The following is a 16758-nucleotide window of genomic DNA, read 5'->3' on the forward strand; positions in this document are numbered from 1 at the left end:
ACCCTTTACTCCACGGTCAAAGAGACTGCGTATGCAGACTGTAGTGGTAAAACCGGGCAAGGGTCTCAAAAGGAAGAATCTAGAACAGTACTATTGTCATGAACCACGGGTCTAACCAGGAGCTCCAAAACTACACGTCAGGCAGCATAAGAATATGTATCACTCACCCCAGGCAACTTCCTGACTGTGAAGTTTTTAAAGGCTCTTATGCCTGACAACAAGTGTTTCCCATCACACCTGACTGATGGGAGCCATTCAAAGGCCCTGTCAGTGGTGGTCTCTTCTAAAATACCTTTGTTTCATTCGAGTTGTGCATGTAGCAAAAAGACTCAACAGATATTCGAACAGTTACCCAAGGCAGAAAAGCAAAATCTTTAAAAAGTCAGTAAAGGTTATTTTTACACTTACCAAAAGGAATGGTTTGGACTATTCAAAGAAAACAAAAAATGAAATGAGGTACCTGGCATTCGACACATGAAAGAAAGCAATGCCAGTGATTTTAATTATGCGTTAACGTGAAATCGTCTGTTCGCAGACAAATGTGGGCTTCTTTTTGAACCGCTCTGTCGGAGCAATTCAGAGAAACTTCTGCAGAGAGACGGGTAGGGGCCGGCGGAGGCGGGGCCCGCACACACATTCAGGGCCCGACAGCTGTATTCTGAGACGAGCTCTCCAACAAATTCCTTTTCATTAGTGTAACTGGGAAAATATGTAAAACTCAAGGGCCCCTAAGATTCTTTTGGCCTATTTCCCTGAACAATTCCCAATACTTTTCATTTTGTCAGGCAAAGCCAATACAGTGATGTATAGGTACAAATACGGCGCGATGTGTAGCTGATGGAACACAGATGATTCTGCCGGAATGAGAAATTCTGAGGTTGGGAGAACAGCTTTTAAAACGAATTAACCTGGGCGGCGTTGGGGCTATTGACAGATTTTTTAAAATCCCATGGTTTTACATTTTAATTCTACCGCTGACACGTTTAAGTCACATTTATGCATAAGTTCAAAAGGACAACCACAAATATATTATTTAGGTTTCTTGAGGAATTACTGGAGTATCTGAATTCTGCAAAAGCCTGGGGAAAGAGTCATGTTACAGTATTCAGGAGTAAAAGCAGGACACAAAATGGTATTTACAGCATGATCTCAATGTGTAAAAAAAAGGACAGACACAGAGAGAAAGTTCTGGAAGGAAATATAAAAATTTTTAACCCTTCCGGGTCATGAGAGATTTCGTTTTCTCCTTTTTGCTTTTCATTATGTTAAATTTTCTACAGTGTAAGCTAGTATTATTTCCAGAATATAAAAAAGATCTTGCAGGAAAAGGGAAGAACTGTCCATTTAACAAAGGCGTCCTTTCTATTTCTGAAGCAGAAACAGCGTGTGTAATGGTTTGACAACCGTTGCTTTCTGTGACTGATGTGACCAAAAGTAGAACTATGGAGGTCGTCTTTATTGCAAATGAACTTTTCATTTTAGATGATAAATAAAATGATTGCCTGGTGTTTTAAACTGATCTCAAATGTGCAGCTACTAAAAGGTTAGATTAAAAAGGCAGTTAACACACTTAAAAAATAGATCATTGGTTGTTTGCGTGGGTTACACAGTGTGATGATACATATTGTCTAAAACCCTTCAGGCTTTCCTGCAGATACAGGTACGTCTCAAAATCCTACCCGTGCAGCTTTTTTTTTTTTTTTAAATGCAGTTGAAAGGAACACAATTTAATTTTTGTTCCTTCATAGATCTTTGTTTTAAAAGGAATATACACCACAATTTTAGAAAAAGAACAGTTTAGCTCTGGGGGTTAAATCCATACTTGAGAACTCAGGTTTCGTTTCATGTCTACGGACGATCCGACAACCCGGCTTCTTCAGCTCAGATGCGTGTACAAATGCTGGCGAAGAGGCAGGGTGAGGCGAGAAGCAATGTCCTACTGGGCATGGAACCACACACGGCCCTAATCCTGGAAAGCCAGGCTAACTGTCACTCTCAAGCATGTGGCCAGCCCTTGACAGTAGGAATCTGATAACAATACCGTCACTTCTGTGTTCCCAGCTAAGGGCAGGGTCACATACAGATCTGTGTTCTTATTTCCAGTACTAACAAGCACCCCAAAGAGTAAATCACAGCCAGTCCATATGAAAAATTACTGCTTGATTCTTCCTTGGTAAATGGAGAATACATCCTCCTGAGTTTTCCTTAGATCTTCCTACTTTTTTTTTTTTTTAAGATTTTATTTATTTATTGGACACAGAGAGATCACAAGTAGACAGAGAGAGGCAGGCAGAGAGAGAGATAGAGGGAAGCAGGCTCCCTGCTGAGCAGAGAGCCTGATGCGGGACTCGATCCCAGGACCCTGAGATCATGACCTGAGCAGAAGGCAGTGGCTTAACCCACTGAGCCACCCAGGTGCCCCAGATCTTCCCACGTTAAACAGGCGGAGAAAGCCAGCAAATCCATCTACCAAAATCACTTAGAGCCTGGAAAACGGGAAGCAAATTTGTGGATAAATCACTAAATTTACTTTTTGAAGTTCTGAATGTCCCTGAGCTTATTTCTGAAAATAAACTTGTATCAAGCATGTTCCAGAAAAGCAACACTGACTTCATGTGTGCTCCAAACCCTGGGACCCAGGGGATCCCCAACCTCCTCCCCAAGTCAGCTGGCTCCGTTCACACATCTGGCCCCAGAGTTGCCTGTAGGTGAGGCCATTTGCTCTCAGCAGGAAGCTTTCCTGCAGCTCAGCTACAGAGCCGTTAGGGGTGGGGTCCTAGGTTGGAAAGGACCCAGCAGGACTGGGAGTCCAACATTGTGAGCCTGGAAGTTTAGGGAGGTTTAAACCACAGGCAGGGTATGAATTCCTTAAAACCACAGCCACTAAGGGACCCTGAGAGCTCTTCCAAAGAGGGGCAGAGGAGCTGGAGAAAGAGAAGGGAGAAGGGGAGGGAAAGAAATATGAACAAATTATTTAGCCGTTAGAGGCGAAATTATGGATTGTGGCTTTATTTGTAGCTTTAAAACATTGAATTTAAAACCTCTAGCGATTTTCCCTAAGAGGGTCATTGAGCAAGTGAAGAAGTGAGCACAGGCAGGGCTGTTGATTTTAGCACCGTTTATAGTGGCCAAACACGGGAAGCAATTTGAGTGCCCAACAGAGAGTTGGTTAAATAAACTGTGCCACATCTTTACGGCATTTTCAAATCAGTTTTTGGCTTGAATATCCTTGAAGAATGAGAAGCATGCTGAACTTTTGGCCACTGGGCCACCCGGGGCTTCCTGGTGCTGGGAAGACGTGTGAAATGGCATCCACCTTCATCCCACCCCTGTCCCCCAGAATCTAGGCTGGGAGCACTGGCATGATACGCAGTCATGCAAAATGACCGCCCAGCGCTACACTGACCCCCGCGGAGGGAGCCGGGCACACAACACGCTGCTGACTAATCTTGCTGCTACGGAGCAACACCAGGAAGATGATCTCATTTATAAGACTCCCTGCGTCAAGATGGTCTCAAAGGTTACCAGCCCCTTCCTCGGGGTGGGAGGATGTGCCATGTTTACTTTCTTGTTGAACTTTTCTGCATTTTGGAATACCGTGATGAGTACGCGTGACTTTAAAGATTTTATTTATTTATTTGACAGACAAAGATGACAAGTAGGCAGAGAGGCAGGCAGAGAGAGAGAGAGAGGAGGAAGCAGGCTCCCTGCTGAGCAGAGAGCCCGATGCGGGGCTCGATCCCAGGACCCTGAGACCATGACCTGAGCCGAAAGCAGAGGCTTTAACCCACTGAGCCACCCAGGCGCCCCAGTAAGCGTGACTTTAAAACAAGAAAAAGAAACAAGGGATTTACATTAATAATAAAATATGTAAAAATAAAGTTAACCGAGAGTCAAGTCTAGTCGTAAGAGACGTCTCTCTGTAAACAGGTTTTGGGGCCTTAAGCCTTGGCCTATAGATCATCAGTAAGTCACTGCAATGAAATTTCAAGACAACAAAGGAATTTATATGGTCTCCTGATGTTCCCTCAGGTCACATTGAAAAACTGTTTTAAATCCCTTGTTTTCCATCAGTTTTCAGCCCGTGAACATATTTCTTTTTTAAAAAAGAGGGAAAATAAACACTCCCTTTCACAAAAACCCTGCATTTATCATTTATAAAATGACCAACACAAATGAAAATGGCCCAACATTAATTTTAAAATGTAAGAAAAGAGAAATGATGAACTTTTATAATGCAAATACATAAATAAATATTAAGGATATTAACAGGAAAATGTTATGTTTCACACAATTATCTGTACATTTTCCATTAAGATCTTATTTCTGAGTAGAACACAAACTGCCCCCTGCTCAGTTCAAAATATTTTACTTTTGGTTCTTATTTTGATTTTTATCACCAAGAAACTAAATGAAAAATCTAAGACAGAACAAGGGTGATCAAAACATAATATGAGAAACAAAAATAAAATAAAATACTGGATGAGGAACTCGTTACACTTGTTTTGTGGGGGAGACTAATCTGTTTTGCACTGAAAATGAAAACTTACCTCATGTCAAATGAAGGAATGCCAAGTGAAATGGACAAACATGTCAAGTCTGAGAAAAGGACGGATGTGAGTAGTGGGATAACAGACAGAAAGAGGGGAGAGAGTTTTATAAACATGCCTTCTTTGTCAATTAAATTTTAGAAGTAGTTTCTTACCCAGCTACTAAAACGTATTTTCCATCTGCTTGATCCTTTAACCTTTCCAGCAGGGACAAACGTACTTTGGCTTTGCTTTTGCCATAGATTTCAATTTCATCTGCAAGCAATCCTATCTCCTTGGCAAGGACGTCCACGGCTTTTGGAGTCTGTGCTCTTGAAATCTCAAGATCACTGCGGGGGGGAAAACACACGAGAGGCGAGAGTCTCCTCAGCTTAGGTGGTCACCGCTAGAGTAAAAACAGCCGTACATCATGCCAACAAGTCAACCAAGGCAATTGCTTTGTGTTCCTGTCTCCCAAGCAGCAGTAGGCACAAATGCTAATAATTAATGTGCATTTTTTAAAAAAAGGTACATTTCTTTAGGGAAGCAACTCAAACTCATGAGGATGGCAGAACTCTGCCCAGGTACAGAGCACGCCCATACGACAGGCGAGAGCTACATTCATTGTAGAGTACAGTGCTCTCTGCGGGTCGCCACCATCTCTGCTAACCGTGAATACATGGGTCATTGCATAATGCTCTCCCTGGGCTGGCCCCATGTGTCTCTTGGCTATTCAGAAATGGGGAAATGCTATTTTGTTTCATCTGGGTCCACGCTTTTCCCTCTCTTTTTCCTAAATTGAATCCAAAAATCATATTTCAAAATATTTTATTAATTGCATAACCGTCTGTAAAAGGACCTAGTGCTCAAAGCTCAACTTCAAATACAGGAAAGTTCAGGAACACCCGAGTGTCACTGGGCAAATCGTTGATTCTACTTTCCTCGCAAGATGAGAATGCTACTGTTCAGCTTCCGGGAGTCCTAAGAAATTGGCATGTGCCAAACTTCAGAGTCTTTTGGGGCTCCTAAGCTCCGCTATTTGTTTTAATGGGGGTTCAGGGCCCCCATCTGCCAGACTGAGCACCTGGCTGAGAGGGAGACGCGGCAGGCACAAGATAGAGTTGGGAGAGCTGGCCTGAGGGACTCGGTCGGTCCTTAGGGTTGACACTTGGGGACACAGCAGTGCCTGCCGCACCCTGAAGCCCTTATTTTGGGGTCCGCTGGCAGGCAGCCCCCTGCTCTGATTTTTCTTTCTCTCACTGCTGCTGATAATCGACTCAAAGCCCTCACACTGCTCTGTGTCCTTCTCCATGACCCCATGGAAGTCTGACCGTGGGGCACAAACAAGGTAACACTACACCCACTTCCAATCCGAATTCCCCGCAGCGCGCTACAGCAGCTCGGAGTGGGAGAGCGTGCGTCTGCCCGGATGCACAGGGGCTGAGCGCTGTGCTTCCTTCCCCCACACCTGCATTTCCCCTTCCGGTTCTCTCCCCTTCCTTCTCTGCCCAAGCTCCCACTTCATATTACCTTCCTGTCTACACCCTTTTTCTCTTTCTCTCCTCCCCAAATCTCCTAAATGGAGACGCCGACTCTTGGAAAACCTCCAAAGTTTTCTCCTCACTAGCTAAAGAGTGACAGTGACATCGTGTTGATTTTTGAGGAATTTATAAACTACTCAGCCTGTCTTTCTCCCCGCACTGTACCTCCAGAAGTCAAATTTGGTTCAGCAATTAAAACACTTCTTCCCCTAAGTGGTATTTATTTAGATTTATGCGAAGGCTTTGGTATACAGTTTGGCAGGGTCCCCCTCAAATTTTTTTTTTTTTAGCTCTCTGAAAGTAAAACATACTCATTCACTTTTAAAAATTAAAGTCCTATAATAACACAAGTAATTAAAAAAAAATGAAGATATTTGATGAAACAGATTACACAAGAGGGTGACATTATAAAACACAACGTTCCCTGGAATTTATATATTAATGAACACAGACAGGGACTACGATGTGCAGTCTATTTCAGGGGTGAAAACAGCCGGGTGGGTAGAATGGAACCACAAGTGTTCAGCTGTGGCCCAAGAAAAACGGATCAAATCTAAAAAGCAAGCGATTATCCATTGAAAAACGTGTCAGTTCCTGGAGGCTTTACCTGCTGACGATGGGGTTTTCAGTGCACCGTTTCCCAAGGGCATTTGTGCATGCCTGGGCAGCGATTCACTGGTTGATGAGCTGGGAAATTTCTCTGGCTCTGATACCTTATCTAATGACTTATTCCTACAGCATGTATTTCCAAATCCAGGCAGAGAATATAGAGCTCGCACTTCATTAAACGCTACTCTGAAGAAAATATCCATCTGGAGTGTCGCAGAATGGCCCGTCAGAGAGGAGATATTACTATGTGCTGAGGAAAGATGAACTCGCTTCCTACGTAGAATGGGGTTTGGTGTGGTCGGTCACTGGCCCCCAGTGCAGACACCTACGCGGCCATGAAGACCAAGCTGACAGGTGAGTTGGGCATTTCTAACACTGAGAAGCATTTTCCAAACATCACGTTGCTGTATTTTGTGAAATAGAAGACAGCACTATGTTAGACACCACTAAGAAGAAAGAACAATGCCATTTAACACAGGACACGTCGTCGACGGTCACGGACACCCTGACTTCAGGAAGGAAAAGAATACACGTCCTAGAACTGACTGAATACGGGACACGAGCTCATTACTATTTAATTGTTCGGGCTTAATCAATAGCGTAAAGAGTGCACCAATGTGACTAGCGAAAATTATCCACCATCTGAGCCATAATACCATGACGGGCGCCCCCACCCCGTGAGCCACTTTGGCTACCGGGGCACTGTGGTGTCACTATAGACAAATCCAGTGGATACCTTGGGACGGGGGAGAGAGGCTGGAGTTTCAAGCAGTGAAGTCTCCACCTGGCGTGCTGCTGTTCACGTAGCCATCTCCGTCCGCTGCTGACCATGTTCTTCAAGGGACAAAAAGGAGAGCACGTTACTCAAGTGAAGGCTGACGGGGTATGGGTCTGAACTATGAAAATACTGCGCGGGATGTTATGTCATGAGAAGGGGTACAGAGCTCCACAGTAACCCGAGTGAGCATCGGCAATACTTTTACTCACGTGTAATTAGCATGGGAGGTTTGCCTTCAAAAGGAAAATGGGAAACGCAGGTACTTTTCAAAGAGGTTAAATGTGCACTAAAGGCATCAAATACCAGATAAAATTACAAGACAGGCGCTTTAACCAGCTAAGCCATGGAGCCCACACAATACCAGATAAAATTAGAGAGTGTGTTCTTCCTCTCAGTTAGAAGAGAAAAATGAGGGAAACGTGAGAATGCATGAAGGATCAGCTCGATGCCCAACTTCCAGACCCCGCAACACTGTTTCGAGTATAACCCTTTTACAGTTAATGTAACAGAACAAGAGCACTGAATTGTTAAATGGTGATACACAGAGAGAGACAGAGAATTAAAATCTGACTTAGGTTGAAATGCGACACACAGTCCCTACAGAAAGGTAGTATATTCCATTTGGAAGTTACAAGTCTTATCTATTTTTATTTATGTATTTATTTATTTATTTTTAAAGATTTTATTTATTTGACAGAGAGAGATACACGTAGGCAGAGAGGCAGGCAGAGGGTGGGGGAAGCAGGCTCCCCGCCTAGCAGAGAGCCCAATGCAGGGCTCGATCCCAGGACTCTGAGATCATGACCTGAGCCGAAGGCAGAGGCTTAACCGACTGAGCCACCCAGGCGCCCCATTTTATTTTTAAAAATTTTTTAAAGAGGGTGTGTGTGTCAGTTTATTTACTTATTTTTAGTGAGTGCCATGCCCATCCTGGGGCTTGAACACACGGCCCTGAGATCAAGAGTCGCATGTTCTACTGAATGAGCCAGCCAGGCCGCCCCTGGAAATAAAAAGTTTTCACTGTATATACCATGTATGTAAGAAAGAAACTAGAACTTGCTTCTGCTTAATTCTACTGTGGCAGGAATTACAGGCTCTGGTTTCTCTCCTGATAGTCAAGGTCACTGCCATGCAGAGCTCGCATGGTGGCGAGCTGGAGATCGTGGGCTTTGGGTCATGTAGATGGTTGTGGCTTGAAAAACAGTCCACAGAATCTTTAACTCCTGTCTTTGAAAGGTGGGCCCAATTCCCTTCCCCCCGAACGTGAACTGGATTGGTGACTTGCTTCTAGCAAAGATGAAACAGGCAGGTGATGGTGGGTGGCTTTCACAGCCACGTCGTAACCTACTGCGGCTGCCCCTTTGCCTTCTCCTTTGGATCACTCATTCCTGGGAAGTTAGCTGCCTCATCAGGAGCAGCTCTACGGAGAAGTCTGCATGGTGAGGGTCTAAGGCATCTTGCCAACAGCCCTGTGAGTGAGCCGTCTTGGAAGTGGGAGGCTCTAGCCACAGTCAAGCCTTCTTTTGACTTCCTGGTTTCAACTGTATGAGAGACCCTGAGACAAAACCATATAGCTGAGCCATTGCCAAATCTCTGACCCACAAACACCGTGAGTTTATAAATGTTCATTTGCCAAATTGCAAAATTTGGCAGATAATTTATTCCACAGCAATAGATTACTAACCACAGACCCTAGATTTGGGTCCCAATCCCGCACCTGTCATGTCACCAAAGGCATATTTTCCTAAGCTCCCCATCCTTATCTGCCAAATGGGAATGACATTATCTTCCGGGACTGCCGGAAGAAATTAAATGACACTATGTGTGTAAGGTGCTTACCACGATGTCTGCTCAACAGAAAACACTTGCAAAATGTGAGCAACTATTCATCCAAACTCTCAACTGGGAAATCCTCAGAGCTGCGTCAGACCCACCTGAATCCGCAGAGCCGCAGCGAGGAGACTCACATCGTCCTCGGCAATGAGACCGTTAAAATGTGCCCCGAGGGAACCACCTCCAAGCTTCCCTATGGGAAAAAAAAAAGACTTTCAGGGTACTGTCATTTACAACCAATTGCTCCTAATTAAAAATCCAGCACACCGAGTGACCAAGTGATGTTCTCTTTGCAACCTAGGGATGTCGGCTGTCAGGCATGGTTCCAGGGGGTCACCTGTCCCCGGCACTGCCCTGGGGCTCTTGACTGACTCGAGAGTCGAGACTGGGTGAAAAGCGTGCTTCTACCTCCAAAACACCAGCTGTGACTTTGGGCCTGTTAAGTACCACGGGCAGTTACACGCCCACCCAAGTCTGGGAGAATGGAATGTGACATCAAGGTGACTGGCATAGAATGTGTACATTTAAACGATGTCTAAGGAATAAAAGCAATCTCAAATATACAGAGTATAGGAAGGAGGACTCAGACACAGCACAACCACATCCAACCCCAGTGCTGTGCGAGAGATCAGGTGGTCTCCGAGAACTTTAGAAAATCCCTGTCATAAAAGTGATAGGACCATTTTCCGTAAAACCGAGAAACTATATTTTAGGATATTAATTTTAGGATGACCTGGGTTTCAAACCACAGAGGCATTTGTAAGGATTCTACTCCCTGCCTCAGTTGGCACTTATAGAGGTTACGAAAAGCAAGCACACATGTAAAATGCTTTAGTCTATATCCTCCCTTGGAGAAAAGAAACATTTCTAATAGCAACTTTTTTGAATTAAGAAACTCTTGTCCTCGAGTTTGGACCACTCTACTTTTAAATTATCCATTTTGCTGACAGTCCTCTGCAAGAAAGAGCACAAAACACTTAAGAGTAAGTGTTTTGTGATGTTCTATAGTCCAATGTATTAAGGGTGTTGGAAAATCATCTCCCTTCGGTATCGTTTCAAGATTAGCAACACTTCACAGTTTTATAAATCATATTTAGGCAAAAGCCAAGAGTCTAGAGAAAGAGATTTGTTTTGTTTTGTTTGAACCACTAGAGAGCTGATCTAAAGGTCTTGTCCAACCGTTACGGAAAAGAAATATGCTTCTCTCACTTTTATCTCTATCTTTAAATGACGAGGAAAGAAGGCAAAGCTACATGCCGGGAGCTGGTATCCATTTATGAACGTGTATGCCCAGAACAGAATCACAAGTACCCTCTCATAAAAGTGACAGGACAACTCTTCCCTAGAAACCGAGAAACTGTATTTTAGGAAATTAATATTAGGGATGACCAGAGAACTTGAAACAATGAAGATGGTAACTCAGTGCATCAGGGATGACATTCTTAACAAATTTCATGGCTGAAGAGAATGGAGAGAGGAAATCATTACCTCACCCCTCTGCCTGTGTCCAGGCAGGGCTCCACCCGGAGGATGTCTACACGCGGCCTGCCAAGGCTGTCTGCACTCAGCCTGCGAGGCCCGCAGGGGTCCCAGGGGTCCCGTCCCAAACCAAATGGGTCTTTTCACTTCCCACTAAACACTCCCCATTTACTCGTGGTTCTTCCAAGGACAGGTCAATGAATCACTTTAAAAAAATGGCCTTTCATTTATAATTTTTTCTTGCTAACCAAACTTTCTACAACAAGAAAATTTAAGGCTAACGTGTCATCATGCTTTCCCTGGAAATGGTACTTTCTCTGACAGGAGCTGTTTTGAGACCACCCTGGGAATTTTGCCAGAATAACTGAAATGGGAGGAACCAGTGCAAATTCTTCTTCGGTCTTCCTGACAACTCTGCTATATGGAAACACTTCGGCTTTCTGCAGTCTGGCCCAGGGCACCCTTCTTATCACTAAAGCGCCATATGAACCCATAGACTGAACCCTTAAATATTTTTCATCCTCTGGGAGAACAAGTAACTCAGAAAAACTTTATGTGAAGTTTTGAAAACAGGAAAAGCTAAAAAACTATAAATTAGTACAGATACACTCTTAAAATCACTGGCTGTTAGTTTCAAGTTAAATATATTCTTGTTACAGGATAACAGTAAAATGCAATAAATGAAATCTCATTATAATTTTTGTAATAATGTTTGCAAGGGTTGAACTCCTAGCTTAAAATATCGGAATTCCACTATCAAATATCAATGTCTTATGATTGTTTTTTTAAACAGAATATAATGTAAAAATCCCCCCAAAAAGAAATATAATTAAACTACTGGTATCAACTTATATGAACAGTCCTTTCGAAATCACTGACACCAAAATAGGAAGGAATTAACACAGAGCTGTATATTCTAAACAGCTTGAGACTCTTTTAAAAAGTCAGAATGTTAATGTCTTACATAGAACTAGTTAAAATCTGAAATGAAACCTGGCCAAGAGCATGAGTCCAACTCTTCCAGAATTTCCTGGGAAAAAAGGTAAGGGAAATAGGTAATAGATGTAACAGATTTTAGAATAACTGGAGTTCAAAATTCATAAGCCAATACCCTTATTGTATTCTAAGTACATGAAGGTAACAACTGAATTACATGTGTCTCTAAGTTCTTAAAGCTCCCTTCTCACATTCTCAGAAACTCATTGGGAAGAGTCCTTCCCTGTATTTGGTTTTCAAACACAGAGTCCCATGTTGCTAATATGAAGTCTGACAGCTCTTCTGTGTGCTAGAGGTGACAAGACACGAGGAAGGAGGGGGAGAGGGGACACGAGACGGCAGCTTAAGAGCTGAGATGCACCCCACAGTAAATACACTTATGTTCACTTAAACTGATGCTGTCAAATACTCAGACCCACAAAATCGCTGTTTTGATACTTTTCTCTGGGCCCAAGACATAAGACCAGTTCCTCCTGTGTCCCGTTGGGCACATCAGGAAATAAGTCTTAATATTAGAGTATGACATGGTCTTGCTCTGTATGAATTTGCTCTTTAGCAAGAAGAGCATCATGAAATCACAGCTTCTGTGATTTGGTGCTTAATAATAAAATATTAGTTATTCTTATAGCTGGAAAACTGAACATTAACGTGACCTTCTTTTATTTTATTGATTTAGTTATTTTTTCTTGGTAAGGATTTATTACGCAAGCGTTAAGTCATTCACTTTCTCAATTCACTTCTAATAGATCAGATTTTCCCTCTAGCATCTCACAGATTTCTAGATGCCTGAGTAAATCGCCACAGTCTCTTTCAGTACTATTCGGGGAAGATACGTGTCTGGCTTTTAAGTCTAAACATTAGACTCATGCCGCAGGAAGAGGGAACAGATCCAAGAAGTTAGGTGTAATTGTTTTCTGAGCACTGTTCTGGGATATCAGCCATCCAAAAAATCTCTCCTGAGATGAGGTATTCAGTAAAATGCCACTACAGAATTACCTCGTTATAAATCACCACATCCCATCTATTTTTACGGGGTGAAGGGGGACAGGAATCCCTGTACTGTTAAGAGGAGTGTACGAACATCCCATGATAAACCCTGTCTTCACCCAATCACCAGTTTATTAAGAATTCTTTTGTTCTCAAGAAAAAAAAAAGAATTCTTTTGTTCTCAAGTGTGAATAAAAGCACCTTTCCTTTTAATAATGCTTTAAAAACGTCTGTTTAAGGTGGTGAGGTTATGCAAAACAGAAGGAAGAAGAGCCTTTCTACAATCTGTTCAGAGATCCAATTTTCATACTAATCAAAGTTGCTGAAGTTAAAACTGACTGGGGTACGAGGGTGGCTCAGTCAGTACAGTGTGGGACTCTTGATCTCAGGGTTCTAATTTCAAGCCTCATGTTGGGTTTAGAGATTACTCAAAAATAAAATCTTTAAAAAAAAAAAAAAAAAGGATCTCGGGGCACCCGAATGGCTCAGTCAGTTAAGCATCTGCCTTCAGCTCAGGTCATGATTCTAGTGTCCTTTGATGGAGTCCCACATGGGGCAAGGATCCTTGCTCAGTGGCGAGCCTGCTTCTTCCTCTGCCTACCGCTCCCCTGCTTGTGTGCTCTTTCTCTCTCTCTCTCTGACAAATAAAATCTTAAAATAAATAAATAAATAAACACACACACATAAAACTGTCAGGAAATACCACGCTCTTATGAATGGTGCTGACTGCAAAACATCCGTCTTTTTAATCAGTAAAGCATTTCTCATCTTTGTCTTTGCCCTCTCCGCCCGATTTCTGAGTGCGAGACAAGTTCAAAAAATGTCTTTGTGTCTGCAACTAACTTAAAGCTGCAATCAGTCCGAGTACATTTCTGAGTTCCAGCTTATTCACTCACTCAACACTCAGTATTTTCTGAGCATGTACTATGTGACAGGTACTATTCTGGGCACGAGGTATTCAAAAATCAAGAAGACTACTAGTACTGGACCAGACACACTTCAATTAAACTAACTGTAGTCAGTCTACATACAGAATTGTTCCATCAAAATATAATGCCTGGATCTTTTTTGTTCCCCAGGAGGATCACTGCATTGAAATTGAATGTTTTTAGGAATGCCTTTAAAAAACTAAATACCCTCAAAAGAACTGTATTAAAAATCAGGCAGTTTCACTAAAAAAATATAGGTCACCTTCATATATTAAATCATAGAACTCAAAGGGATTCCAAAAGCAGCCTCTCTCTCTCCAGCCAGGATTATGCCAAAACTGTCCTAAATATATAAACTCTAATTAAAAAAAAAAAAAAAAAAAGCAAGTAAATATAACAGCAAAGAAGCATTCATTTAAAAGAACATGAATTCATAACTGACTTTCCTAATCTAAATGCTAAGCAGAGAAGCAAATCTGCATGCCCATAATTTATGGGTTAGGCATTGGTTTTTTCAGGCGGGGAGGGAAAGTTATTTCCTGAAACAAGATATACTTCAAAGAAGTCATTTAGTGCAAGCCTTCTATTTGCTAAAAGGAGCAATGAATCCTACATTCGCGTTATACCTCTAATTGCTTCATTCATCTGTGTGCTCTCCAGCCAAGAGCCAAGTACCCGAACATTCTGGGAAATTCCTGAGTATCGTCCCTCGAATCCTCCAATCCACCCCACCCCCTGAAGCCCCAAAAGGTTTTTTAATCTGACTGGTTAATTCTGGGAGGGGTGACATTTCCTAGTGGGGTGGGTCCATTATTTTCCTTTTTTGAAGAAACAGTTATGACATGAATTTCAGTAACATTGATAATATCACATTGTTTTCTTTTCCTTCTATCATATTCCAATTGAATTAAGTTCAGTACATTTTTTTGTATGTGTGTGGAAAAATGCAGAGTAGTTATCTCAAGGTGAGTGGGTCAAAGTTTTACATACACACACACAATCGGATACTATTCTCTATTTCACTGCTCCTGTGGAGCTGTCTGGGTTTCGAGACCTAGAACCCCCGGGTGGTCCTGGCAGACATGAAAGAGGGTCTCCACCTACTTTGGCTCAACTTCCGACCATCCCAACCCTTCCAGCAACTGTTTTCATCTGCTTTGACATGATGAAGGTCACCTAAGATTTCTTTGGGAGAACAGATTTTGCTTCATTGCATGACTCTGAAAACCACTATTTCTAGTGAAACTCACACATGGACAAATTACTTATTCAGGTCATGAGTGACTGGACCGCTCAACGCTAGAGGCCAGCAGGGGCATGTCTGCATGTGGGAGCACGGGGCGGCTACTGTGGTTGGCATCTTACCTTCTCTTTGACCAAAAACATGGCTTCAACATGGGGTAACCCAAAAGGTAGGACCACCCACATTCTGAGTTCTCTGTCCTGTGCACGGATGCTGATGACGAGCAACCCTTCAGGGACATCCTCTCTTCTGAATGTAAGGTTCACATCTCATAACCATCTCGCCTCTTCTCATCAGCAGCCCAACACCAATTTTAAAACATTTACGCACCTGACAGGAAGTCATGGGAACAGTTGAGAACTGTCGTTCCTGGTTGTATCCAAGAAAGGGGAATCTCTTCAGGCTTGGGAGAGCCCAAGACCACAATATCAGCCTCATGAAGCTAGAAAGAAAAAGAGAAACACCGTCCTCATTTTAATCTGTGGCAGCAACATGTGATGAGCAAACTTTGTCACCTGATTTCGAAAGCAGATGACAACTATTCTGAGGTTGGTGCCACACGGATGATGTGCACGGAATCACGTCACGGATTTCCTAATGCAGCACATGTCAGCACAGGGCCTGACTATCTTGGCCCAGCAAGGAAAGGAAAAGGGGCAAAGTTTCTTTAGGGCAGTCGGTGCAGCACCTCCACCGTGGGCCACATCGCCATCCACGTGTCTTCACCGCTAACTGCAGTGTCAGGAAAAAGGGTGCGGGGGCGCCTGGGTGGCTCAGTGGGTTAAGCCTCTGCCTTTGGCTCAGGTCATGATCCCAGGGTCCTGGGATCGAGTCCCGCATCGGGCTCTCTGCTCAGCAGGGAGTCTGCTTCCCTCTCTCTCTGCCTGCCTCTCTGCCTACTTGGGATCTCTGTCTGTCAAATAAATAAATAAAATCTTTTAAAAAAGGAAAAAGGATGGGACCACGAAAACTGCCGACAGAAGCAGGAGCCTGAAAGGTGTACGGGGTGGGTGGCATCTGGAGTCACATGGCAGCTGAGCGGGGAAGACGGGGGTGGCTGCTGGGAAGCCACAGGAAGATCTGGCCAGTTCGGGGGCCTGCTGGCTTGTCCAACAACACAATCCAAATTAGGCCCACATGCAACTTTTACTGGATCTATGGGAGGCTTTTTTCAAGAGCTCAAGAAAAGAAATCTCATTTTCCCGGAGGCTCTGTTTAGTCTCCTGTCAGACTGCTCGTTTCTGGGTTTTGGGTTTTTCCTTTTTTTTTTTTTTTTAGAAAAGCAAAAGAATGCAACTATTAGCACACAACACATTCATCACAACTGTCCTGTCCGATTTGGTAAAAGTACTGGAGGAACATGTCTGGTAGGAAGGTGACATTTAGAAGAGACTGGCTCTGACCTCAACCAAAGAATGACTGCCTGTCCCAGTACTGTCCCCAATAAGCAACCGACAATCACAACCAGATCCATTTGAGGTGAAGGAGAAATGTGGGACCCTGTGGCGGAAATAGCTATGATTGCACATGTCAACTACGTGGGCTGGTACTACTGCACCCATTTAACAGACAAGGAAACTGGGGCTCAGAGAGTGTAAGCACCTCTCTGGGAATTCCTGTTTCCCCTGGGGAGCCAGTCTCAGGACACTCCACAAGGAAGAAAGAGACAGTGCCTACCCTCCACTCTCCCACACTGCTTTCCTTCTCCCATTGCTTTTTCCACAGACTTCGGTGACCTGTAACTGACTGCAGATCCTTTAGAACCAGACAGAGGAGGGGCAGACAAAACAGGAAAACCGCCGCACAGCCACGACCACCACCCAACCGCCCCATC

At 43.4% G+C, this 16758-nt stretch overlaps 1 protein-coding gene across 1 annotated transcript in view; it reads right to left on the minus strand.

Annotated features, from left to right (window-relative positions):
- MTHFD1L (methylenetetrahydrofolate dehydrogenase (NADP+ dependent) 1 like) overlaps positions 1-16758 on the minus strand; it is a 182838-nt gene that overhangs the window by 136238 nt on the left and 29842 nt on the right. Inside the window, exons 8-11 of the mRNA XM_082730105.1 lie at positions 15255-15366; positions 9392-9483; positions 7416-7513; positions 4706-4879 (exon numbers count right to left, since the gene is read on the minus strand). Coding sequence (XP_082586231.1) covers positions 4706-4879; positions 7416-7513; positions 9392-9483; positions 15255-15366 — 476 coding nt within the window. The remainder of the gene's footprint in view (positions 1-4705; positions 4880-7415; positions 7514-9391; positions 9484-15254; positions 15367-16758) is intronic.

This window comes from Mustela nivalis, assembly GCF_964662115.1.
Source record: "Mustela nivalis genome assembly, chromosome: 5".
Classification (NCBI taxonomy): Eukaryota; Metazoa; Chordata; class Mammalia; order Carnivora; family Mustelidae; genus Mustela; species Mustela nivalis.